Below are 26,470 nucleotides of genomic sequence, written 5' to 3' on the forward strand. Positions count from 1 at the left end.
TAAGGAATAGGGGAATTTAGTCATGTTTTTAATGGTTAAATTGATTCATATACTGCCCCTCATAAAGGGTACAGGAAAGGATCCTTTTAAAAACAAATTTTAAAAATCTGTTCTTAGGCTATCCCCACTGTAATTCCTACAATATAATTTCAAATTTCACATTTGAAATAGTATATAAGTTATTGAAATGGAAATGTGATATATATGTCCCCACTGAGAAAATACTAGAATAGAAAAATTTGTTGTTATATGAAAATATCATAAACAGAGACATTTCACCAAGATATACTTTTTACATCCATTATGGAATTCTAAAACTATTAGGATTTGATGGCAAGGAAAAAGCCAAAAATGAACAAATGAACAAGGCTAGAGAAGCCTTGTGATATCCACAATCCTTTCTCTCCCCACAAAGAAAAGATTGCCTATTCTACTAGTTATCTATTGTTATGTAACAATTTACTCCAAAACTTTGCAGCTTAAAAGAATACACATTAATTATCTCATAATTTCTATATGTCAGAAATCCAGGCACAGCTGCTGGGCCCTCTGATTCACTGTCTTTCACAAGGCCGCAAGGGTCTGCAGTCTTATTTGAAGCCTTGTCAGGGGAAGGATCCACGGCCACACTCTTTCAGTAGCTATTGGAAGCAGTTAGCTCCTCGGAAACTGTTGGACTCAGGGCCTCGGTTCCTCACTGGGTGTTCCACAGAAGCTGTCCTGAGCTCTTTGCCATGTGGCCCTCTTTAACATGGCAGCTAGGTACATCATAGTGTGCAAGCCAAGAAAACAATAGCCTACTAGCAAGATGGAAGTCACAATCAGAAGTGACATCATCTCAGTGTTGCTGTATTCTATTGTATAAAAGCAGGTTATTTAAAGGCAGTGGATTACACAAAGCTGTGAGTATCAGGAAGTGAAGATCACTGGTAGATATCTTAGAGACTGTCTACCACAGCTATGAAGAATAAAATCAAAAGACAAAGACTATTAGAGGGAAAAGCATATAGAAACACATGGATTCAAATACTTTCAGAACTACATTTTAAATGCTTTTCAATTTATTGCACCTTTTAAGTATAAGCCACATATATTAAATTCAAACAATAGCTTAATATAATAATGACATTTAGAGAAGCTAAAGGATTTCTCTCATTTCCTGAACTTATTCTCTAAAGTAACACCTTCATGCTACCCTCTGGTAACTATGTAAAATTGTGTTTGTTTGTTTGTTTCACATCTCTGCAATAGAATGTGAGATTTATGAGAGTAGGAAGCGTGTTGGTTTTGTTTACCACTTAATCCTCAGCTACTATGCCTGGCATATTATATTTTCTCACTCTATGAATTTTTTGGACAAATAAATAAATTGAGCATATACATGAATTTCCTCCCAAGCCTAGAATTTTAATTATCTCCAATCAATATTTAATCTAACATTTTCAGTCTGTCAACCATTATTCTTGATAGAGTAAACTTTCTACATTTTCTTGCTCTCATGCATTGTAGTAGATGAAACATGGTCACAAATTTTTTGCAACTACTCCCATCAAGAGGCAAAACATAACGTTCCACTGCTTAAAGCTAGGCTGGTCTTTTGTTTGCTCTAACACGAAAGAATGAAAGTAATGTTGTATGACTTCTGTAATGAGCTGAAAGTGGTATTGTATAACTTCCATGTTCAGGCCTCAACACACATTGCAGCCTCTGCTCTTGCCTGCTTAGAATGCTTCCACCAGCCTGTGAAGAACCCTGGATGAAAGGTAACCTGGAAACAGAGAGAAGACTAGCTGACCCAGCTATGTTAGCATTCAACTGAGGCTCCAGTCATGTAAGTGAAGCCATCTTGGAATATCCAGCCCCAGCCAACTCTCTAGATCAGCACTTTCCAACGGAATTGTCTGTAATGAGGGCAGAGGTCTATAACTACCCTATTCAATATGATAGCTACTAGCCACAGATGGCTATTGAGCACTGGAAATGTGACGAATAATGTGGCTAGAGAATGAAATTTTTAATTGTATTTAATTTTAATTTTTTTAAATATAAATAGTCAAATTGGACAGAGCTGGTCTAGATGGCTACAGTCACATGAGTAAACTCTCCTCCTCCCCCTCCCACCTGGTAAAACTAGCAAATCAGCTTAGTCCAGCCAAATTGTAGTCTCGTAAACAAATCAATGGCTGTTTCAAGCCACTGTGTTTTGGGGAAAGTTTTATGACCATTATAGAAGTCTAGGTACATTGAAACTATACCAACAGATCTTCGCATGGATGCAGATAAAAGAGAATATTGATACACTGCTGGTGGGAATGTAAATTAGTACAACCCCTATGGAAAAAAGTATGGGTATTTCTCACAGAACTAAAAGCAGAACCACCATTCAACTCTGCAATTCCACCACTAGCTATCCACCCAAAAGAAAAGAAATCATTATATCAAAAACATACTAGCCTCTGTATGTTTGTCACTGTACTATTCACAATAGCAAAGTCATAGAACCAAGCTAAGTGTTCATCAATGGTTGACTGGATAATGAAAATGTGATATATACACGTGGAATACTACCTAACCATGAAAAAGAATAAAATTATGTCTTTTGCAACAACATGGATGGAGCTAGAGGCCATTGTTCTAAGTGAAATAACTCAGAAGAATCAAATACCACATGTTCTCACTTATAAGAGGGAGCTAAACAACAAGTACAAAAGAACAGATAGGGAAATAATAGACACTAGGGACTCAAAAAGGGAAGGGTGGCAGGGAGGTGAGGTTTGAAATTCTACTTTTCGGGTACAATGTTAACTATTAGAATGACAGGCACATTAGAAACCCAGACCTCACCATTATATATCCATGTAACAAACCTGCACGTATACCTTCTGAATCTATAAAAAAAAAAAAAAAAACTTTTTTGAAAGAAAGGAAAAAAGTTGGCCGGACGCGGTGGCTCAAGCCTGTAATCCCAGCACTTTGGGAGGTCAAGACAGGTGGATCAGGAGGTCAGGAGATCGAGACCATCCTGGCTAACATGGTGAAACACCGTCTCTACTAAAAAAAAAAAAATACAAAAAACTAGCTGGGCGAGGTGGCGGGCACCTGTAGTCCCAGCTACTCAGGAGGCTGAGGCAGGAGAATGGCGTAAACCCGGGAGGCCGAGCTTGCAGTCAGCCGAGATCACACCACTGCACTCCAGCCTGGGCGACAGAGCGAGACTCCGTCTCAAAAAAAAAAAAAGAAAAGAAAGGAAAAAAGTTACACCATCAACACGAGTCAATAGACCTGTGTCTTCCTCATTCTTCCTGCTTTGCCTGGGTATCCTTAGAAGCTGCCATCTTGGGACCATGAGGCAAAAGACAGCTAGAAAACAGACCCAAAACTGAATACATGGAACTGAAAAAACAAGAGAAAGAAACCAGGTCCTAATCATGTTGTTTGACCTTCGGGTCAAGCCTCTTTTGAAGCCAGATTTACTTGTTCTCTTTAGCAATACGAGCTAATAATGTCTATATTTGCTTAAACCACCAAGCCAGGTTCACTGTGCTTTGTAACTGAAAGAATCCAATATAATGCATGTTCCACAGTCAGCTTTTTTGCAGATGTCCCTTTAGCAACCTGAGCATGGATCTCAATATATCAACCCCTTGCTTCTTCAGTGAAAATGTCTGCATTTGCCTTGGTAGTATCCCGTTGAGTGCTCTCAACCACCTGAGGACCCTGTTTTCTCCTATTATTACTTATCATATATGGTAGTTATGTTCATTTTATAGTTCGGTGTCTAAGAAGAGAGTGTATTTCTTACTCTCTGACTCTGTTGTTGACTACAAAGAATAATCACTTTAGTAAGATTAAAGTAGAAAAACAAGCAGGACTATAGTACAAATGTAATAAATTATTACTAACTTGCCTGCCCACTAACTATTCCTGATGTCTTAACCTTTCTCTCTTCAGCAAAGTCCTAAAAGGTAATAGATGTTAGAGAAACTAGAAGTTCAGAAGGGAAAGATTATGCTAGGAAGAGGTCTAAAATGGAAACACACATATAAGATTGATCATAGCCATGTAAAATAATAATAACAACAGGAAGATCTATGCATTAATCATTTGTATAAAACTTCAGATTCCCAAAGATTGTAAAAGCAAAACCGTTTTTCTTATTCCCCCAAACATCTGGTTCAAAACACTTTGTTGCTTATTGAACAGATATTTGTCATAAGTCACCATAAACAACATAAAGGTGAATGAGAGTGATTCTTTCCCAAAAGGAAAATAAAAGGTACCAGGGAGGAAAGCTCTGTCTCTCCAGAAAGTTCGATGTAGAAAAGGGGAGTCTGTATCAGGGCTTTGGCTGAACACAAGATACTGTCATACTCCAACAGTAGATCCTGGTCAGGCTGCTTGCTACAACATGATGAACAAATATGTGAGCACTTTAAATCCAGAGAGCAAAATCTAAACCAGCATATGAATTGAGGAAAGATGGTGAGCAAGACAGTTTCTAGAAAGCTAAGCCAGGCACACAACATAGGCTGAATCAGCACTGTGCAATCAAACCGGCAATGAATAGAGGCAAGGCTAGTTGTTTTCAATCCTGACCACTGATTAGAACAGTGGTTCTCAAATTTGAGCATGCATCTGAATCACACAGAGGGCTGGTTAGAAGGCAGACTGCTTGGCCACACCTTCTGAGTTTCCAATTCAGGAGGTCTGGGGTGGAGCCTGTGAATTTTCATCTCTTAAAATGTCCCCTGATGCTGTTGTCACTGGCCTGAGGATCTAATGCAGTGCTTTAAGAGCACTGGTTTAGAATAGCCTAAAGAATTTTCAAAAATCACAATGCTCAAGCAGAATGCCACACCAATTTTGTCAGAGTCTCTTAAAAAGGAGCAAAGACATCAGTATTTTTAAAATGTTCTATATGATTCCAGTGTTCAGATAAGGTTAACAACAACCGGTCTACATTTAAAACAAAAATAATTATTTGTGTTTTCTAAACATGTAGATAGATCTAAAAAAAAACAAAGCATAAATCTATCCTTTCATTTTGGTTTTAAAATTAAACTTTAATAATTTGTCATAAAACATGTGATATTTATGTGTGAGCATGTGTATCCATATGCATGTGTTCTTGTGTATGTGGTATGTATATGTGTGCACAAATGTATTTCAGTCAAGAAAGTATGTCAATTTGCATAAAGAATATGAGAAATATAACTCTCATTGGTTAAATAAATGACATTGTGGATATGTGGATTTGCTATAAATGTTATGCAAACAACTCCATACAAGTTTCTAGCCAGCTCAGCTGTCCACAGAGTCTAGAGCAGTACTGCACACCTCACATTCATTCAATTCTGTGCCCCCCACTTAAGGAGGCTTCTATCACCTGATCCAATTAGAGGTCTGGCTAATACTGCTGTTAGAACACATATCATCACATCTGAGCCAAATAAACTTTTTATGCATCATTGAAACAAGTTACTGGTCAGAATGCTCAATAGAAAGCCAGAATTATGATTTTTTCTTTTCAGGATTTGAATTTCTTCAACTTTTTTGAGATACAGTGGAAGTTCACAAAGCTTCACATGTTTGAAGTATATAATTTGATTAGTTTTGACATAGACATACCCCTATTCAACCATCATGATAATGGAGTAAACATTTCCATTAGTGCCAAAAATTTCTTGTGGCTCCTTTTAATCCATCCTGCTTCCCATCCCTAACCTCATTCACTGATTTTCTTTCTATTACTACAGAAATTTAATTTGCATTTTTTGTTCTTTTAAATAAATGAAACCACATAGTACATACTACTTTTTGCCTACATTCTTTCATTCATTTTAATAATTTTGATTCATTGGTATTAATGCATGTATCAATAGTCTATTCCTTTATTACATTAAATAATATTGGATATAACATCATTTGCTATCTATTCACCTGTTCATGAACATTTGGGTTGTTTCCAGTTTGGGGTTATTATAAATAAACCCTCTATAGACAGTCATGGAAAGCCTTAGTGTGTACATGTGATTTCATTTCCCTTGAGTAAATATCTAGGACCAAAAAGTCTGACTTATATGGCAGGGATGTGTTTGACTTTGTAAGAAATGGTCAAACTGTTTTCACAGTGATTGTCCCACTTTACATTCCCACTAGCAGTGTATGAGTTCAGTTCTCCACATCCACCCCAACATTTGGAATGATCATTTATGTTTTATTTTAGCAATACTAATGATAACTTATTATAGTATTAAGTTGCCTTGCTCTGATGATGAATGGAATTGAGTCTCTTTTCATATGCTTATTGATCATTCACGTATTTCCTTTTGGCAAGTGCCTGTTCAAATATTTTGCCCATTTTTCTTATTAAGTCGTGAGTATTCTTCATATAGTCTGGATATAAGTCCTTTGATATGTATAGCTTACCTTATCATTTTCATTATGGTGTATTTCAAAAGGCAGAAGTTCTTTTTAAAAAAATTTTGATGAAATCAACTCTATCATTTATTTTATGCCTCATGCATTTAATGTTACAGGAAACCTTTGCTGATCCCAAGACTACAAAGATATTCTATCTGCTTTCTTCTAGAAGTTTCATAATTTTAGCTCTTTCATTTAGGTTTATGACCCATTTTTAGTTAATTTCTGTGTATTGTGCATTAAGTGACACCATTCATTTTTTCCAGATGGCTCTAGATTAATAACCCTGGTTCTGTCATTTACTGTAAACCATAGGCAATGTTTATAATACCCGTAAACATTGCCTCAATGTTTCTGAGCCTCTTTCATTAACAATACAATGTAAGATTGCTGAAAGGATTAAGATTAATTTTTATTAGTATTAGGCACACATTAGGCCCTGGATAACATTGCAGATATTGTGATTAACACATTAGAAAAGAGACTGCCCTGCGAGAAGAATGGAAAAGATGACTGAAAGTGTGAAAGTTAAATTATGTACACATGGAAAGTAGAAAGAGGGCTCTTTTTCCTGAAAACAGGTACATTATTAAGGTGTTTAACACCAACTCCCAGGTGTGCTGAGCTGTTGTGTAAGCATAGAAGATACATAGAAGAAAATTGATCTCTTCATTGGTTCAAATCCACTTCAATTCAGCCCTTCAGTGTTTGGAATAAGAGTTTCCAGTGGCTGGTAAAATTCATAGCTTAACTATGAATCCTGTAGAATGCTCAAATTTTATGGCCTAAGATTTTAGAATGCATCATAGGAACCCTTTGTTGGTATACATATTTATAGTGTGTTATTACTTTGAAAGTAATGTAATTAAACAGATGTTTTTGCAGTACTGAGAATAAAGGAATCTTAAGAACTCTTGAAAAATGAAATCCAGTCCATATATTCCCCCAGTAAAATGTCCATTGTTCAATCCCATAAGCATTTCACTCAAAAGGGATTCCATTCTCTCTGCACTAACCAACAGAACAAGCTTCTTCCTAGTGTGGCTCCCAAATCTCCTGAGATTTGCACAAAGGTTTTGACTGGAACTCCTAGAGTCTCTGTATAAGGGACATGTTTTACAGCCCTCAAGACACTCCCTTATATCCAACATTTAAAATGGAGACCTTCTTTTTACAGCTAGGGCAACTTTACTCTTTAGCAACCAGCCTGTCATTTACCTCCAGTGACCATCATTTCCCAGACAAAAGTCCAGATAAGTCTGGGTGCAGAGACTGTACACATGTTCTATTTGAGACCCTAACCAACCATGACCAGAAAAAAAAATAAACCTTCAAAACTAACGACATAATTAAACTTTTCTGTAACACATAGAAATACAAGATAATGGAAGAAGTCAGAATTTGTCCAGCCAAAGACCACCAGGAACACACAGTTGCCTCTATTGCTCACTACAAAAGGAGACACAACATGGGAAGCCATGGGGCATCTTAGTAAGAGGGTATTAGAAAGGACTCACTATTGGATTTGGGCTTGTATTAAATGATTTGGGGGAGATTTCAAAAAAGTAGAGCTCTCCTCTGTATTTGGATGTTGTCAAGAACAGGGGTCAATTCTCTGATTGGAGTAAATCTTATCTGTAAGATGAGAGGAGTAAATCAAGGTGAAAGCGACACTTGGTACTAAATTAATAGTCATTTAGGTCAGCCAGAATAGGGGACTGTGTAGCATTGTTGTGTTTGGACGATATTCATGTTTTTGTTGTGCATTCAGTCATGATTCCGGAATGTTCTTGTCTTTGTCTTGTTCCGTCACGGTACAGAGTGGCTGCGTCTGGGTTGATGCTCTGTGAAACTGTTTATGTTCAACAAGGAAACACCACAGTTTAGCTGTGAGCTCCATGGCAGCTCCTAGCAACACTAAAGTCTGGCTGATAGTACAAAGTTGGTTCCTAACTGTCATTATCAGTTGTAAAGAAGCATAAGTCAGGGAATATAACCTAATCTAGCAGAACACGGATGGCTTCCCTGAGGAACTGACATTTAAACTAAGACTTTAAAGTTTAAGAAGTCTTCTGTTGCCACAGTCTCAAGAGTTCATTTAGCCTTTTCCTATGTTTTCTTCCGTTTACCAACACAATTTTTTCTTGTAAATGAATTGTACCTAAAAAGCATGAGTCAAATCTGGCTTCTCACAACATTCCCAGCCTATTCTAAATGTGAGAACATTCCCTGACTTTGGAGTTTTACGTGAACAAAATCTGTTAATAGTTCTTGTGAGAACCTTCTAATCAAAATTCTAGTTCAATACATAAGGGGCATTAAATGTTAAATGATGCAAATTTTAAAATGGAACCAAAAATGTCTCAAGACATCACAAGATTCTTGAACAAGAAATAAAATAATTTAATATTTCTATCAAAGTCCATATTCCTAATATAGAGTGGAATATTTCAAAATGAACAATTTGGTCTTCAAAATTAGAGAGATAAGTTTGGTACCTAAAGAAAAGGAGAGAAAATAAAATATATCCTTTTTCTCTCTTGTTTCAAAGCTTGATGGTATAAATGAGAAACAGAAGTTTATTCCACTGCAGAATTAATGAACTCTTTTGTAAAAATCAATTGATTAAAGCCTTTAAATTTCATGGAATTCCAGATCTTCAGAAGGTCTTAGGAGATTAGGGAAGGGTAAAGCTTTGGGTCAATGGGCTGAAACTCCCTCCTGCTGTCATGCTGAACAGTTGATTATTTAAATAAGATCCATCCATTATCTGGCAAAACAGAAGTATCTTTCTAAGAATTGGCTGTGCATCCCTACTGGGAAGGGTGTGCACTGATCTGAAATCCAGAGAGCCCTTGAGGTGGAAACTGGAAGATTGTGCACGTAGTAACCACACAATTTCTTACTACCTATGACTTGGGAATTTGAATTTAAACATTTAGTGCTGAGAGTAAACCATGATAATAGTAAAACATGCTAGATGGTTTATATTTTCTCATCATAAAGATATAATGTGTTAATATACATCCCAAACAGTCATTTTGTTATTTTAGTTATTAGTTAGCATTCAATTGCAAAAGTACCTATTAAAGGTCCCCGCCTTTGTCAAGCTTTGTGTTGGTTGCTATCACATCACTACCATGCAACAATGTGGTAGAATTAGTATCAATATCCATGGTTCCATACTCTTCTACATGGCATTTAATAAAGCAAAGTTCTGCTGCTGGTAAGAAGTCCAGCAGATGAGATAGGACAGGAATCTCATCTTTGACCAAGAAATTAACTTGAAAGTATAGATTTAGTATAGATTACTACAGATTCAGAAATATTTCAAATCAATTTAAGATTCAAGCATGTAAGTCCACACAGTAGATCTCTTTTATAGATATGGAGTCTGAATACAGTTTGCATGCAAATCAATTTTATACACACTCATAAAAATGGCTGTCTAATTACAGGGTACCAACTCCAGTGCACAGCATCTAAGAACTCGCATAAGAATGCAGGGGCTAATTACTCTCCAGGATATGAAAAGGCTCAGAGGGCCTGGCAATCTAATTCCTTCCCAGGAAAATATGCAGTAGTGAGTGTCTAGAAGCTAAAACACTCTTAGATTTCACATTTCTTTTATACTGCTAAATATTTGCCAATTTATCTTTTATAATTAAATGTATTTCAAAAGCTTATAAGTTCCAGTAATTAAAAATGATACAAGCCAGTTGAAAAAAAACTCAGCAGCAGAAGGGCAGGAGACCGTGCTGGGTCAGGACCCTCTGAAGTTTCTATTTTCTTTCTTCCACTGATTTATTTTTGTGTATTTTTAAGTGAATGGGCTCAATATTTCTAGTTTTATGAGTAATTATTTATGTTTAAAAAAGAAAACATATAGACACTCATTTTGGCTGTTTTATTGCGATGCATAGCTAATGATATGTCATTTATCATTAGCTGTTATCTGACGTACCAAACATAAACAAACAGTGAAGCAGGCTCAAGGCTCTCACCCATTCGGGAAAACAGAGGAACACGACGATAACCTGCAAAAAGAATTATATCTAATTAGACCAATAACCAATTAATCAGTGGTGGCCCCAACAGCCTCGCTGAGACACAAGAGCTCTTTACTAAGCATACATTAAAAACCATGACTATAGAGTTATATTCCCATCTGGTATATTAATCTTCCACAAAAATTAAATATTTGCATTTTCTATTCTGACTTCCTAACTGCCCAACACTGAGCACACAACTCATACTTCTCCTTCCGCAAAGTGCCGCATGATCCAAAATTAGCCACCACCCTTCTGCTTCAGGAAGACCCTGTTTCCTAGGCACATCTCAGATGCTGTTAGAAAAGTAAGCATATTGAGACGAGGTAATTGGGAGCACAGTGTAAATCGCCCTGGAAAGGTGACTCTGCAACATAAAGGCAGTCAGCTCTGAAAAGGGGTCAGGAAAGGATAGTCTCAGGCTCCCAATCTCTTCTCATCAGGCAGGAAGAATGAGTCACTGCTTCTCCCTTCTGGTTGCCACCCATCATCATTTCTTTATGGTAGTCATGACTACCCTTCACTGAAACAGAAGAACTATGATGCATGTAAAGAAATGCTTATACATGCCAAGTTTGTCTAATTAGCCTTCCTGTCAGTCCCACACCCCCACCCCACCTTCCACATGAGAATACATTTTTATAATTCCACAGAGAAAAAATATGTGTCAATACATAAAATTTCCTTTACATCCTACTTTATGATAGAGCTATTTGGTGTGTCCAAATGTGTCTTTGATATACACAAGTTATATTTAAATGCTGGTACAATCATCTAACTTTTAGGGACATTACCTTTGTTCATGCATAGAAGTGGCAAAGTATATTGCCCAAGAAATTCATTTCCTGCTATTAAACCTTGACTTTCAACAACAAAACGTATCAATGCTAATTCTGGGACATGAATAATAAATGTAAATGTTTCATTCCATCTTGGACTAAAAGCTGAAATATAAAAAAAGAAGATACAAAGAATAATAGATACCATATCTAGGAAAAAATAGATAACACTTGTTCTCCAAACTTTTTCTTTTGAATCCTTTAACAATAATAATATCTTGTGTTTAGAGCACATAGGTTTTTAACACACTCAGTGTGAGAGGAATAATAACCAGGCAATATTGAGTGTTCACTATTGCTGGGCAATGTTCTAAGAATGGATCAACTCAATTAATCCTGATAACCACCCTATCCTGATGGAATGGGAAAACTGAGCCACAAAGATATTACCTTATTTCCTAAAAGTTTCACATATGTGGTCATTAAGTGGCAGATCAGGAATTCAAAAATGGGGAGTCTGACTTCAGAGCAAAAGTTTTTAATCATTATGCAATATGACTGATGTACTTAGGCAATTCTTTAGCAAATAAATTGAGAAATGAAGAAAATTAAGTAACATCATTTTTCTATACTAACTCCTTGATATGGTTAAGCTTTGTGCCCTCACCCAAATCTCACCTTGAATTGTAATCCCCAGGTGTTTAGGAAGACACCTAGTGGAAAGTGATTGGATTTATAGGGGGTGGTTTCTCCCATGCTGTTCTCATGATAGAGAGTGAGTACTCATGAGATCTGATGGTTTCATAAGGCAGTATTCCCCGCTCTTGCTAGCAATCTCCTGCTGCCACATGAAAAGATCCAAATTTATTTCCCCTTCACCTTCTGCCATGATTGTAAGTTTCCTGAGGCCTCCTCAGCCATGGGGAACCGTGAGTCAATTAAATCTCTTTCCTTTGTAAGTTATCCAGTCTCAGGTAGTATCTTTAGAGCAATGTCAAAATGGACTAATACAGTCAGTCTTATTATGGGAAGAGTTCCATACATAGTTGTTAGACTGAAAGCTAGATAACGAACTAAAGCCAGCTCTTGATCCTTCTTCAGACTAAGTGCTCCTTTCAAAGTCCAAAGTTGGTGAATTTCAATCTCTAGGAAAATAAATCATCCCAAACAACCAATTTCTTGCCAAGCAAGAAATCCACCTTGTGTCACAGTATGACCCAAATCATCCAAAAAGTAAAGCGTAATTTAACAGAATCAAGAAATTCACTTTCAAATTAAATATAAATTCTACTTAATAAAGACTCAAAGGTTTGGAGAAGAATTATGTGTATTATTTTTCATTTACAAAGGCAATGCTACACTTGCTATGACAATAGCTTTTGTTCTTTGACTTACATTTCCAGAAGCATTGATGAATTTCTAATTATACTATATCTATGTTTTCTGTGGTCACAAGAGCACATTTACCACATAGCAACCCAGGGTGCAGCCTATGCCCACAGAAATAGTAAACTAATTGGCTCATGATGGAATAATGGTCACATTACCTTGACCTAAGAAAAGAAATAATTTCTCTTCTTAGGGGTACAGAGGCAGGTTTAGAGTCAATTCTTTATAGACACTGCAAAACATCTCGCAGAAGTGTTTATACTGATCTTTTCTTCCTCCAATCCTACTTCATTACACATGTGCCTCTTCCTCCCTTCCATCCTCCTCCTGTATCTATCTCTGTCTCACACACACACACACACACACACACACAAATATGGATTAATTATAAGAGAAAGCCCTCACTTTTAGTTGGCAACATAAAAAAAAAGTAAACCAGGATACCAAATTTGATAGTGATGAAAATAGTTCTCCCAGACATGACCAAAACTGAAGAATTACTTCCACGTTTTATCCAAATGTTATCCTTTTCCTCCCAGACTCTCATGTCTAGCTAAATCGTCTTAAAATTCTTCTTGTCCAGCCATCTGGACGTTGACTTCTGCACAGTATTTCTCACTTACACCCCCCATTCCTTTCCTACTGCCATAGCCTCCTTTGCACCATGACTTTTATATCCTCTAACCACTGAAATTTTATCCTGACTCTACTTTGTATTTCTCATTGCCCTCTCATATACTTCTTCTCAAATCTGTGGAAAAAAGCCTAACACTCAACTCTGTCATAGCCCTATTTAAAAGTCTGAATTTTATCCATTTTCTAGAAAAAAGAAAGTTCCTGACACCTTAGCAAGGCTTTTGAGATTTTCCATGACCATTCCTAAATAACTTTCTCATTTTTTCTCTCACTAATCTTTCTTAAGCACCCTATATTCCACCTATTGTGAGTTTCTTGGCTTTTCTCTAGCATGTTTAAATTGTGTTTTCTTCATATTTTAGGACTCCTGTGTTCTGTCTGGTATGTCTAAATTGTATTTTCTTCATATTTTAGGACTTATATTATGGCTTCTGCCTTAAATGTCCTTTTCCCCAAATTCTAAAAAATTCTACTCATTCTCCAAGAACCATCTCCAAAAGTGCCCCCTTCCAGTACAAATCTTTGTACTCTCCTTGAAGTACTAATTACTCTAAATCATAATTATTTTACTTACAGCTCATCTTTCACACTGAACTATAAACTATCTATAGAATAGTTAATTGGTCCATATATAAGAATTCGTTTAATAAACAGATTTTAAGTCTTTTACCACTTAGCACAAGGCTTTTAGCATAGCAGAGGCTTAGTAATGTTTGATGAACCAAATTGAATTTCTCCAAGGATATTCCCATAAAATCCAAGGATGTAATACAAATTCTAGAATCATAGTATTATAAGGGGTACATTGAATAAATTAAGTTTCTAAGCATTTTGTGATGAAGATTCAAGTAGAGGATGGAGGGAACAAGAGATAGATTATTATAAGCTACATGACATCAGCAGTTACTATCTCTGGACACAGCCATAGCAATGTGCCTTCAACTCTAAAGGGTGTCAAATGAGGCAGGAAGTCATCATCAATATCCCTTCCCATTGATAACATAGGATAAGGCAATAAAATCTTCCCAAATCTTTTTCCATGACTTTCACTCTAGAGGCCACACTGAAAGTATTCAGGGGAGTGCCAAGGAGGCAGACTATGGGCATTGTTAGAAATTATTATCCAAGAAGAAAAAGAAAAAGAAAACTGTGCCTGCTCCTCTGTCAGTACCATTTGGCCGGAAGCATATTTCTAGACTCTGGAATGAAGTCCACTTTGCTTTGAGAATATCCCTTGAAGAAGGTTCCAGACTCAAGAATCAGTTCCAATGTCTCCTTCAAGGTGACCCTGACCAGGGGTCAATCCCAGGAACCCATCCTTTTCTAATTTCCTTAGTCATTTCAACCTCAGAGAAGAAATGGCAATGCCAGTACTATACTGTGTAAGATGTCATAGCATGCCAGAATGATGAAAATCTTACCAAAGTTCTTTCCTTTCATTCTTCACTTCCCTTGTGGCAAAAATGACTGAATTATCCAAATATTCTATCAGTAGGTTTCTATGGCATCCTTAGCCTGATTCAGAAGCCATAGACTTTTAATCTAAAATAATTCAAATAATTCATTATAAAAATATATAATATGCTGTGTCAAAAATCACAAATTTTTGATTTAACACAAAGGCTAGAAGCTAAGTAGATCTGAGGCTGTCAAAATGCCTTCTTAATTCAGTAACATGAGGAAAAACAGAAACGAGGTAAATTTTTTTACGCAATAATTTTGCAGGTCAGATACATTTCTGTATTCATAATTTGAAAATACAGCTAAACAATCTAATCATTATAAAAGTGCTTTTGCTGCATATAACATTTTGCTAATTTTGGACATAATGGAAAACCCTTGTCTTATGAATAATAGATATGTATCAAAACTCTATCAACATATAATTTGTATGCTTTCCAACAAGAAGGCTAATGGAAGTTCAATACAGTATATTAGAAGCTCACCATTTTTTTTAATTACACGAGTCTGCTGCTTCATTTGATCATTTGGAACACCAAAAACTTCTATAATTACTAATGTATCACCTTTGTTAGATGATGAATGAGTAAGAGGCAACTGGATACCACTGATGAGCTGCACAAATATATATGAATATAAGAATTTAGCAAGATATTAAGTTGCATCACCATTTATTTCAAAATTTAATTATGTATTACAAAAAGTTGAAGGACTCTAAGTCAATTCCCACAAAGATTGAAAGTGGAATATAATGAATATAATACAAATTTTAAAATGTAAGTCTTTTATCCTCAGTTATCAGTAAACACCAAGAATATGTACAAAATTATAGTGAAATCCACGATGTCCACAATTTTCAATTAACATATTTTTGTTTTAAAATCATTTGTTATGATCACATTTTAAGGAATTCAGGTTGAGTTACTCTGATAACATGTACTATTTTTGAATTCATATATATATATATATGCTGGAAAAATTAAAAGCTATATAAATATTACTTTTTAAAAAATGTACCATTTAACTTCCCATGATAGCATTTTCTGAGTTTGACAAAATCAATTATTCCATACGTATATTAGGGACTGGGTATCAAAAAAATCTTAATAAAGTAATTAATAATAATTGTATTTAAACTTTTATTTGCCAAGCTAATTGTTGAAGCAAAAATTTGTTATAATTTAAGGAACAAAATGAGCACACAAGAAAACTATATTTGAAATGTACTAACTTAGGCTAAGAGATAGAAGATAAAAGCCTAAAAATGCAGTTATAAAAATTGAGGCATAATTCCAATTTCTGAAGGTTACATAAAGAGAAACAAATATATAATTAAGTTTGATTATAAAGGAATAAAGGGAAAAAAAGAGGGAAGGTAGGATGGAGAGAAGGAGGAGAAGAGAAAAGAAAGGAAAAGAAAAATGACTAATGTGTAATTTTCCTTTATAAAGGAATAAAGGAAGGAAAAGAGGGAAGGAAGGAGGGAGAGAAGGAGGAGAAGAGAAAAGAAAGGAAAAGAAAAACCACAAATGTGTAACTTTTCCTAATTCCACAGACTATGGCATTAGCTAGAAGCCAGTATGTCTGTGCAACTGTTTAGCAATCAGTATGGAATGGGCATCAGCATAATTAGACACCAAAGTAATTAGAAAGAACAATGGCCATAAACATATAGTACACTGGTCCCAATACCACTACAGATCTGCTAAATATCATTCTGCAGGTAATAGACGCTTCCCAAAATGCAGTAGGTTCAGCTCGGTGTACCTCATTCCAGAAAGAAAAAAAAAATTATCTAATTTTGAAAAACATCATTGAATATGAGAACTGAATGAGACTTTAGGGCAAGCTTGTCCAACCTGCGGGCCTCATGTGGCCCATGGTGGCTTTGAATGTGGCCCAACACAAATTCATAAACTTTCTTAAAACATAGTTTTTTTTTTTTTGCATTTTTTAAAGCTCATCAGCTATCATTAGTGTTAGTGTATTGTATGTGTGGCCCAAGATAACTCCTCTTCCTCCAACGTGGCCCAGGGAAGCCAAAAGATTGGACACCCCTGGTTTAGGGAGTATTGATCAAATAATTTATAAACAAATTTACAGATTTGTTTGTACAGGAGCCAGTGTGGAGGAAGGAATGTCAAACAAAAAGCCCTCAATGGTCAACTCTGTTGTTATCCATTGGCCTTACCCATAAGATTTTGGATTTAGAAAGCAGTCCTGTAGTTTTTATAAACTTGAAAATAACTGCCCTAAACCAAAACTCTCAGATTGCAGATGACAAAGAGTAAAGCAGAAACGTCAAATGCCTTCATCAACATTTGGAAGCTTATAATAAAACTTAAGGAAGCTTATAATAAAACTAGGCCCTCTGATCCCCAAATCATGCCCTCTACTATCTGAGCAAGTCATAATCACAAAACTCCCCAGAGTGATAGAGGTAACAGAGAAAGACCCACATGGCCATGGCAGCAGCTTCCTGGAGAATCATTAACTCTCCATGCCACTTACACCTCAACAAGAGACTCCTCAGAATACAAACATGGCATTTGTGAGCATTTGTGCACACTAGCTGCCTTCCGCCTTCACTTTCTCAATAAAAGAGCACCTATGTTCTCTTTACTATTCTTAACAGGAAAAATAATATATTTGTTCAACGAACCTAGATATATTGAAAATAAACTTTGTATCAGGCACAAATAAGAATGGAACAAAACACATCTCTTTTCGGTTTTGGTGGTGGGTGTTGTTGTTTTGAGATGAACTTTGGCTCTTGCTACCCAAACTGTAGTGCAATGGTGTGACCTTGGCTCACTGCAACCTCTGCTTCCTGGGCTCAAGCAATTCTCTTGCCTCAGCCTCCTGAGTAGCTGGGATTACAGTTGTGCGCCGCCACACCTGGCTAACTTTTTGTATTTTTAGTAGAAACGGGGTTTCACCATGTTATCCAGGCTGCTCTTGAACTCCTAACTCAGGTGATCCACCCACCTCAGCCTCCCAAAGTGCTGAGATTACAGACGTGAGCCACCACGCCAGGCCCACATCTCTAAACCTTAAGGAATCCTCAGACAAATGGAGAAGACAAGTAACAAGTAAATAAACAATTATAAAACCTTGTGATAAATGCCATAATGTACGCATGAAGAGGGTGTTACGGAAAACAGCAAAGCTACAAAAAGAAGCACAGCTAACCTAGCCTAGGAAAATGCTTTCAAAAAGACATGATTCCTAAGTCTTGAAAAGTGAGTGAAAATGCAATAGGCAGGTAAGGCTAAAAGAATGTTCTAGTTACAGGAAGAGCATACGCAATTCGTGGAGGTGAGTCATGGTTCGAGAAGGATCCTAGTTCCATATGGTTGTAGAACAGGGTGAAAGGCTAGAAGTGGTGAGAGATAGAACTATGCAAGTAGGCCAAGGCCTAACCAAGAAAGTAGTCAAGAGACACAAATAAATATTATGCATGCATGATAACATTAGCACTGTAGCAAAATCTCTCTGGTCAACTTGTGGAGAATAGATATGGAGGACTGAGACCAGCTACCTGAAACCATCAGGAAGCCAAAGAAATAGACCTGATGACAGGTAGTAAATTCCTGATACAGGACAGCACCAAAGTAGGTCAGATCAAGAGAATGGAGAGGGAAAACATTTAGGAATAGAATCAGCAGAATTTAAAATTGGTCTGGATGTGGGACATGAAGGAGATGTGGAAGATGAGAATGACTCCCAATTTTCTTGTCTGAGCAGAGGGGAAGAATGGGGCCATTTGTTGACATTTAAATAAGAGTGGAAGTAGATTTGATTAGGAAGGGATGTTCAAGCTTTTAATATTTTAAGTTTGACAGAATGGTGATTAAGGAGGTAAGGATGCTCAGTGAGCTAACATATGCCTTTAGATTCCCAAAATGAGGTCCAATTAAAGACTTCAGCACTGCTGGTGGTGAAACTGTGAATGTTTATGTAACAGAACCCAAGGAGAATAGTTTGAGACAAGGTTTAAGGAAAGACTTTAATTAACATAAATGTCTTTAGGGAAAGCAGAGAAAGAGGAAGCCACATATAAAAATGGCAATCACTTGGAAGGTAGGGGGTAAAAGGAGAGTCCAGTCCCAGAGCACAGAAAAGCGATGTGTGTACAAATGGAAGGGATCTTCAAAGTGGCTGATTTGCCATTTCTTTTTACCAGATCACTACAAAAAGGATGCCAACATTATAATAGCATTGTAAAGTGAAGTCAGTGGTTAATACTTTGCCAGACCTTGAAGGAGTATTAACAATCCAGTGTTGTAGGCAATTGCTGCGTATCCACTAAATGCTTCTACATCAGAGTCACAAACTCCTTAACAGATAATGTAAAAGTCAGCTACATACTTCACAGGCACTGTTTCCTGCAATGGTCAGGATCTTTCTAGTCCTGTTCGTCTTTGCTATACTTTCCACATTAATTTCTGGAAAAAGCTCTCAATCCTCCCATTCTCAGCTGAGATAAAGTGGCTAGGGCCTGACGTAAATGTGGAGCATAGTTTCCCAAATCCTGTGGTATTACGATGGTGGAAAAAGGAGCTGAGCTAGGAAGAAGAGTCGCAGGAGAAGCACATTCTGGAGGCCCCACTTTCAAAAAGACATGATTCCTAAGTCTTGAAAAGTGAGTGAAAATGCAATAGGCAGGTAAGGCTAAAAGAATGTTCTAGTTACAGGAAGAGCATACGCAATTCGTGGAGGTGAGTCATGGTTATAAAACTAGGCCCTCTGATCCCCAAATCATGCCCTCTACTATCTGAGCAAGTCATAATCACAAAACTCCCCAGAGTGATAGAGGTAACAGAGAAAGACCCACATGGCCATGGCAGCAGCTTCCTGGAGAATCATTAACTCTCCATGCCACTTACACCTCAACAAGAGACTCCTCAGAATACAAACATGGCATTTGTGAGCATTTGTGCACACTAGCTGCCTTCCACCTTCACTTTCTCAATAAAAGAGCACCTATGTTCTCTTTACTATTCTTAACAGGAAAAATAATATATTTGTTCAACGAACCTAGATATATTGAAAATAAACTTTGTATCGCCAGGCACGGTGGCTCAAGCCTGTAATCCCAGCACTTTGGGAGGCCGAGACGGGCGGATCATGAGGTCAGGAGATCGAGACCATCCTGGCTAACCCAGTGAAACCCCGTCTCTACTAAAAAATACAAAAAATTAGCCGGGCATGGTGGCAGGCACCTGTAGTCCCAGCTACACAGGAGGCTGAGGCAGGAGAATGGCATGAACCCGGGAGGCGGAGCTTGCAGTGAGCTGAGATCCGGCCACTGCACTCCAGCCTGGGCGACAGAGCGAGACTCCGTCTCAAAAAAATAAATAAATAAAATAAAAAAATAAAAAATAAACTTTGTATCAGGCACAAATAAGAATGGAACAAAACACATCTCTTTTCGGTTTTGGTGGTGGGTGTTGTTGTTTTGAGATGAACTTTGGCTCTTGCTACCCAAACTGTAGTGCAATGGTGTGACCTTGGCTCACTGCAACCTCTGCTTCCTGGGCTCAAGCAATTCTCTTGCCTCAGCCTCCTGAGTAGCTGGGATTACAGTTGTGCGCCGCCACACCTGGCTAACTTTTTGTATTTTTAGTAGAAACGGGGTTTCACCATGTTATCCAGGCTGCTCTTGAACTCCTAACTCAGGTGATCCACCCACCTCAGCCTCCCAAAGTGCTGAGATTACAGACGTGAGCCACCACGCCAGGCCCACATCTCTAAACCTTAAGGAATCCTCAGACAAATGGAGAAGACAAGTAACAAGTAAATAAACAATTATAAAACCTTGTGATAAATGCCATAATGTACGCATGAAGAGGGTGTTACGGAAAACAGCAAAGCTACAAAAAGAAGCACAGCTAACCTAGCCTAGGAAAATGCTTTCAAAAAGACATGATTCCTAAGTCTTGAAAAGTGAGTGAAAATGCAATAGGCAGGTAAGGCTAAAAGAATGTTCTAGTTACAGGAAGAGCATACGCAATTCGTGGAGGTGAGTCATGGTTCGAGAAGGATCCTAGTTCCATATGGTTGTAGAACAGGGTGAAAGGCTAGAAGTGGTGAGAGATAGAACTATGCAAGTAGGCCAAGGCCTAACCAAGAAAGTAGTCAAGAGACACAAATAAATATTATGCATGCATGATAACATTAGCACTGTAGCAAAATCTCTCTGGTCAACTTGTGGAGAATAGATATGGAGGACTGAGACCAGCTACCTGAAACCATCAGGAAGCCAAAGAAATAGACCTGATGACAGGTAGTAAATTCCTGATACAGGACAGCACCAAAGTAGGTCAGATCAAGAGAATGGAGAGGGAAAACATTTAGGAATAGAATCAGCAGAATTTAAAATTGGTCTGGATGTGGGACATGAAGGAGATGTGGAAGATGAGAATGACTCCCAATTTTCTTGTCTGAGCAGAGGGGAAGAATGGGGCCATTTGTTGACATTTAAATAAGAGTGGAAGTAGATTTGATTAGGAAGGGATGTTCAAGCTTTTAATATTTTAAGTTTGACAGAATGGTGATTAAGGAGGTAAGGATGCTCAGTGAGCTAACATATGCCTTTAGATTCCCAAAATGAGGTCCAATTAAAGACTTCAGCACTGCTGGTGGTGAAACTGTGAATGTTTATGTAACAGAACCCAAGGAGAATAGTTTGAGACAAGGTTTAAGGAAAGACTTTAATTAACATAAATGTCTTTAGGGAAAGCAGAGAAAGAGGAAGCCACATATAAAAATGGCAATCACTTGGAAGGTAGGGGGTAAAAGGAGAGTCCAGTCCCAGAGCACAGAAAAGCGATGTGTGTACAAATGGAAGGGATCTTCAAAGTGGCTGATTTGCCATTTCTTTTTACCAGATCACTACAAAAAGGATGCCAACATTATAATAGCATTGTAAAGTGAAGTCAGTGATTAATACTTTGCCAGACCTTGAAGGAGTATTAACAATCCAGTGTTGTAGGCAATTGCTGCGTATCCACTAAATGCTTCTACATCAGAGTCACAAACTCCTTAACAGATAATGTAAAAGTCAGCTACATACTTCACAGGCACTGTTTCCTGCAATGGTCAGGATCTTTCTAGTCCTGTTCGTCTTTGCTATACTTTCCACATTAATTTCTGGAAAAAGCTCTCAATCCTCCCATTCTCAGCTGAGATAAAGTGGCTAGGGCCTGACGTAAATGTGGAGCATAGTTTCCCAAATCCTGTGGTATTACGATGGTGGAAAAAGGAGCTGAGCTAGGAAGAAGAGTCGCAGGAGAAGCACATTCTGGAGGCCCCAGCATTTCCTGCACTCTAACAGCCAGGTAATGGGGAGCAGGGGAGCGCCCAGCAGCTGGCAGAGCTTCACTAAGTAATGACGTGCTGGCCAGGGACAGAAACACAAGTACTTACAAAATTCCTGTAGGATCTGAGATGATTTATACAGTTCTGGGAGTAACTAGTTAAATGGAAAGAGGGACCAGTGAAACCGTACCCACTCTATTGATTTGCAAACAACAAGTACAGTTATAGCCTAAAACAGAATTGCTCATAAGTAAGTGGAGAGAAAAAGCAACTAGAGGTTTTTCAAAAGATTTGGTGACATTTTAAAAAGAAAATAAACATAGCACTTAGGTTGGAGAGGAATAAGAAAGACGTTTTGAAAAGTCTTTACTAATGGAAACAAATCTTAGACAACGGCTTTTATGCTCCCTAAGGTTTTACAGGATGTAATAAAATAAAAGATAAAATAATAAGACAAGAGCCTGGAGGAAGGGTGCTAGGTGGGATACAGACAGAAATAAAAAGGAAGCAATATGAAGTCAACCACAATGGGGCAGGAGGACTAATAATGCAGGATAAAAAAAATCAGTTCTACATTAAAATCAGTAAAGAACAAAATCAAATGCAGACTTTGAATCATCAACATAAAGAAAAAATGTTAAAAGCTCTCCCAACATGCAGAGGAAAAGGGAGTATGTTAAAGTTGACACAAATTAATAGACACAGAAGACAGATACTCGAGAAAGACATATGGGTAATTTTTCTTTTTAAGTAATCAAATGATATTAACAGGCATATGGGGTGGGGGGGAAATCCTGACCTACAAAAGCCTAATCATGGAGACTGAGGAAAAGACAAGGGCTCCTAAAATTTCCAGGTAAAATTCATCAAAGGCAAGAAAAAGTAACATGCCCACAAGGTAATTAGTGGGCTGAACTGAGACCTGTATCTCGCAATATTAAATGCCTAAATACAATGAAATCATCTAAGTAGAATTTGGAGAGGGGAAGGTTTTAGCCTCAATATGTCTATTCACAGGCAGATAATCATTCATGTAAAATTGCAACAGGAAGACATTTTTCAGATATAGACGGATACTGAAATACTACCCACATGTAGTACCTAAAAAGATTAACAGAAATATAAAAGAAATTAAAGCAAATCAGTGGAATTCAAAATACTAATGTACACTATCTAGTTTATATGATAACCAGAAAATATAAAAGAAAAGTTATTAATCTTACCCTTATTGTAAGTGTAATTGGCATACTGTCTTTTATGTCACTTGGGTTAAAGTATGATTCACTCTCTCTTAAGAAATGTGGTTTCAAAATATATCCAGAACCACCATTATCCAAAAATTTCCCATTCTGCAGATCCATAGGCAGACCAGGGGTCTGGAAATTTAAAGCCACTATAAGAAAGAAGTTATGACATTGTCAGGTAATAGAGAATACAAATAAAGGAACACAAACCATTTACTGAAATCTAATCATGGATTCTATATCCCTAAATGTTCTATGAGCAAGCATCATTAGCCTAATAATTCATGATTTTTAAAACTCTTTCTCCTGCCATGTCTATATTAAGGTATATTGATAAGTTCCAAAGTTTAATCTGTAAGTAAATTACTACACAGCTCTGAGTAAAGAAATCAAAATGGTATCCAGTATAGATTATAGAATAACAATGTTCATGTCAGGTAACACTTAAGAAATATCAGAATAAAGAGTATCAGTGCATTAAATGCAAGAGGTAAAGACACCAACTATGTCACACGTTTTCAAGTCCATGAGATGCTGTTGTCACTTGAGGAGAAAGTGAGAAACAGGCAAAGCAATAATTGTCGTTAAAATATGGAAGCACCTCGATATAGGCTGGTAAATAGCCACCGTAGAGAGTACCACACTCTGCCCTCCACCCAGCCCCAATATCCCCACTTCTCCTCACACCTACAGGCCTTGCCACAATCCGGTAGAAGAAGGGTAACACCTGGTACTTTCTGATGGGTTAGTGCAGTGCTGTACTAGCTGTGCAGTTTGGAATAAGGGTCTGGTGAGGGCAAATAACCAGGTTATGCAATCTTGTTCACTTTTCAAAACTGTGAATGTAGAAGCTCATGTAAAGTATAAATGATAGAGGTCACTTGATTTGAAGAGGCCTTGAGCATATCTCAAGCAAAGGAATTTGATCTTCAATGTCCATTTGGGTTTCCTTGTTCCCTTCCTCCACTTCACATGCCTCATATTAACTCCTCATGAATTTAACCACCATTCCCCCGAACAATCACCGAGATTTACCCCGCTTCAACCCAGATAGGAATGACTTCAACTCTTAAAACACATGACTCACCATTAGTGCCTGACCCCAAAACCCCCAGGCCAAAAAATATTTTACAGAAAGCCCTTTTCACGAGTTTTTCATACATTCATAAAATGAATTCATTTTATGTTACTTTTGCAAACAACTCAATATCCTATATAACATACCCATTTGACAACCTATATTCCAAAATTCTTGGGGATTAAAATTAGAAGAGTCTGCTCTTGTTGCTTTGGGATATATTCTGGTAATGAACTTCCTGGTGTGAAAAATAAACTCATGGGCTGAAAAAGAATTATTAAAACATTGTGAAAGAATTCAGATAAATTAAATAAGCCACTATTTCTTATATATATGTATATATATCATATAATTCTATAATAGTTTCAACAATTTTGGTATGTATTGTCTTGGCAAAAATTTGCAATTCATGAATATCAAAATAAATCCATGCCTTTATGTTTACAGTATAATTCACTATTATTTAGATGTTAGTGACAATTTTATCATAAAATTTATATACACTGATCATTCAAGGAAAAAATTGATTAATTTATATAATTTTTATATCCAAATTATTTCACTTTGTTGTAAGAATACATAAAACTCCAAAATATAATCCATTCATTATTCAAAACAAAAGCAGCATTTTCCCTCATTATTTTTCCACTTTGATTTTCACAGTAGGACAGAATCACATCAAAGTCACACAAAGCTGTATGATTCCAGCTAAATTAATCCTACTGAACATTTCACAGGTTCTCAGGATTTAAAGGCACCCCAAAGTTGTCCAGTTCAACTTCCAATCCCTTCACTCCAGCATCTTCCCCCAAAGTTTATTCAATCTGTGTTTACATCTCTCCATTGAAAAACTCTCAATGCTTTTAATTATTTCAAATGTCATTCTTACTGGGATAATCTCTATGTACTTGAAGTATACACACAAACAAGAACAAACATACACACATAGTCTGTACAGAATCTATACACAGTTTCTGTACATATTCTTTGTGTTTCTTCTTGTCTATATATTTAAGTCACTTCAGATTCAAACTAACTTAAACCCTTTACCATTTGGCACCTTCTTCAAATTTTTAAACACAGATTTCATGCTTCTCCAAGGTTTTTCTTTTTTCATTAAACAGATCCTGTTTCTGCAACCATTCCTGCTGATATAGTGACTCGTGATGGGAGAAAGCCTTTTGCTTATGGCTCACTTCATTTGCTAATCCAACTAGAATAGAATCACCTCTCTCCTCACCCTAAATACTATTATTTAGGAAGCACTGTCAAATTAAAAATTACAGTTAATTTTATCAATATTTATTTTCAAAAGTTATACATTCCTTGAGAGAAACTTTATTTTGAAACCATGTGTGTATAAATGCAGCATGGGCGTCCAAGTTTCATGCTTCTTTATCTAGTCCTAACAGATGTCTGTCCTTAGGCAAAACACATACTCTTCTAAGTCTTAATGTTTCTCATTTACAAAGTAATAAATGTGAATGATGACTAAGGTCTCATAACATAATATGATTTTGCTATTTCTGAGATTATCCTTTAGAAATTAAACATGTTTGTTATTACAAATGCAGTTCGTGTTTACTGTAAAATAGGAGGACATCAAAGAACAAATAAAATCATATGTTATCATCCAATTGATAACCACTGATAACTCCTTGATATATATCTTCCCATTCTTTTGTATGTGTGTAATTTTAAGTTGAATGATAATGTTTGTTCCCTTTCACAAACCGCTATTTTTATTTAGTAAAATAATGTGAACATCATTTCATTTCAATAATATTCATCTACAACATTATTTTTAATTTTTATTATGTTTATAATAATAATTGACATCCTTGAAGTTAAACCTTTGCTGACATCATTGTTTACTATTAACATTGATTATTTACTATTAAACAAGAAAAATGCCCTATACCCGTTCAAAGAAATGGTAATGCTATACTTTGACTCTACTCAGAACTATCCAATTCCTTTCCAAAATGTTTGCAAGTATTTAATCTGATGAGAGTAATAAAATTATAATTTATTTATGCTGTGCCCACAGGTCCTGTCCTCATGAACAACAACAAAAGTTCAATAATT

The 26,470-nt window shown here is 36.7% G+C and overlaps 1 protein-coding gene across 3 annotated transcripts in view; it reads right to left on the reverse strand.

Moving 5' to 3' along the window:
- Window positions 1-10,313: 10,313 nt before the first annotated feature.
- The window catches only part of PLCZ1 (phospholipase C, zeta 1), a 55,933-nt gene continuing 39,776 nt past the window's right edge, over window positions 10,314-26,470 (reverse strand). For 2 of the 3 annotated variants that reach the window (XM_011975457.1, XM_011975456.1), the window contains 5 exons: window positions 24,529-24,645; window positions 23,284-23,453; window positions 15,223-15,352; window positions 11,267-11,416; window positions 10,317-10,460 (listed from right to left, as the gene is read on the reverse strand). In XM_011975457.1, coding sequence (XP_011830847.1) covers window positions 10,375-10,460; window positions 11,267-11,416; window positions 15,223-15,352; window positions 23,284-23,453; window positions 24,529-24,645 — 653 coding nt within the window. In that variant the 3' untranslated portion in view covers window positions 10,317-10,374. Of the gene's footprint in view, window positions 10,461-11,266; window positions 11,417-15,222; window positions 15,353-23,283; window positions 23,454-24,528; window positions 24,646-26,470 lie in introns of all 3 variants that reach the window. The other variant, XM_011975458.1, reaches the window with a different exon arrangement.

Source organism: Mandrillus leucophaeus, unplaced genomic scaffold (genome assembly GCF_000951045.1).
Source record: "Mandrillus leucophaeus isolate KB7577 unplaced genomic scaffold, Mleu.le_1.0 Scaffold156, whole genome shotgun sequence".
Taxonomy (NCBI): Eukaryota; Metazoa; Chordata; class Mammalia; order Primates; family Cercopithecidae; genus Mandrillus; species Mandrillus leucophaeus.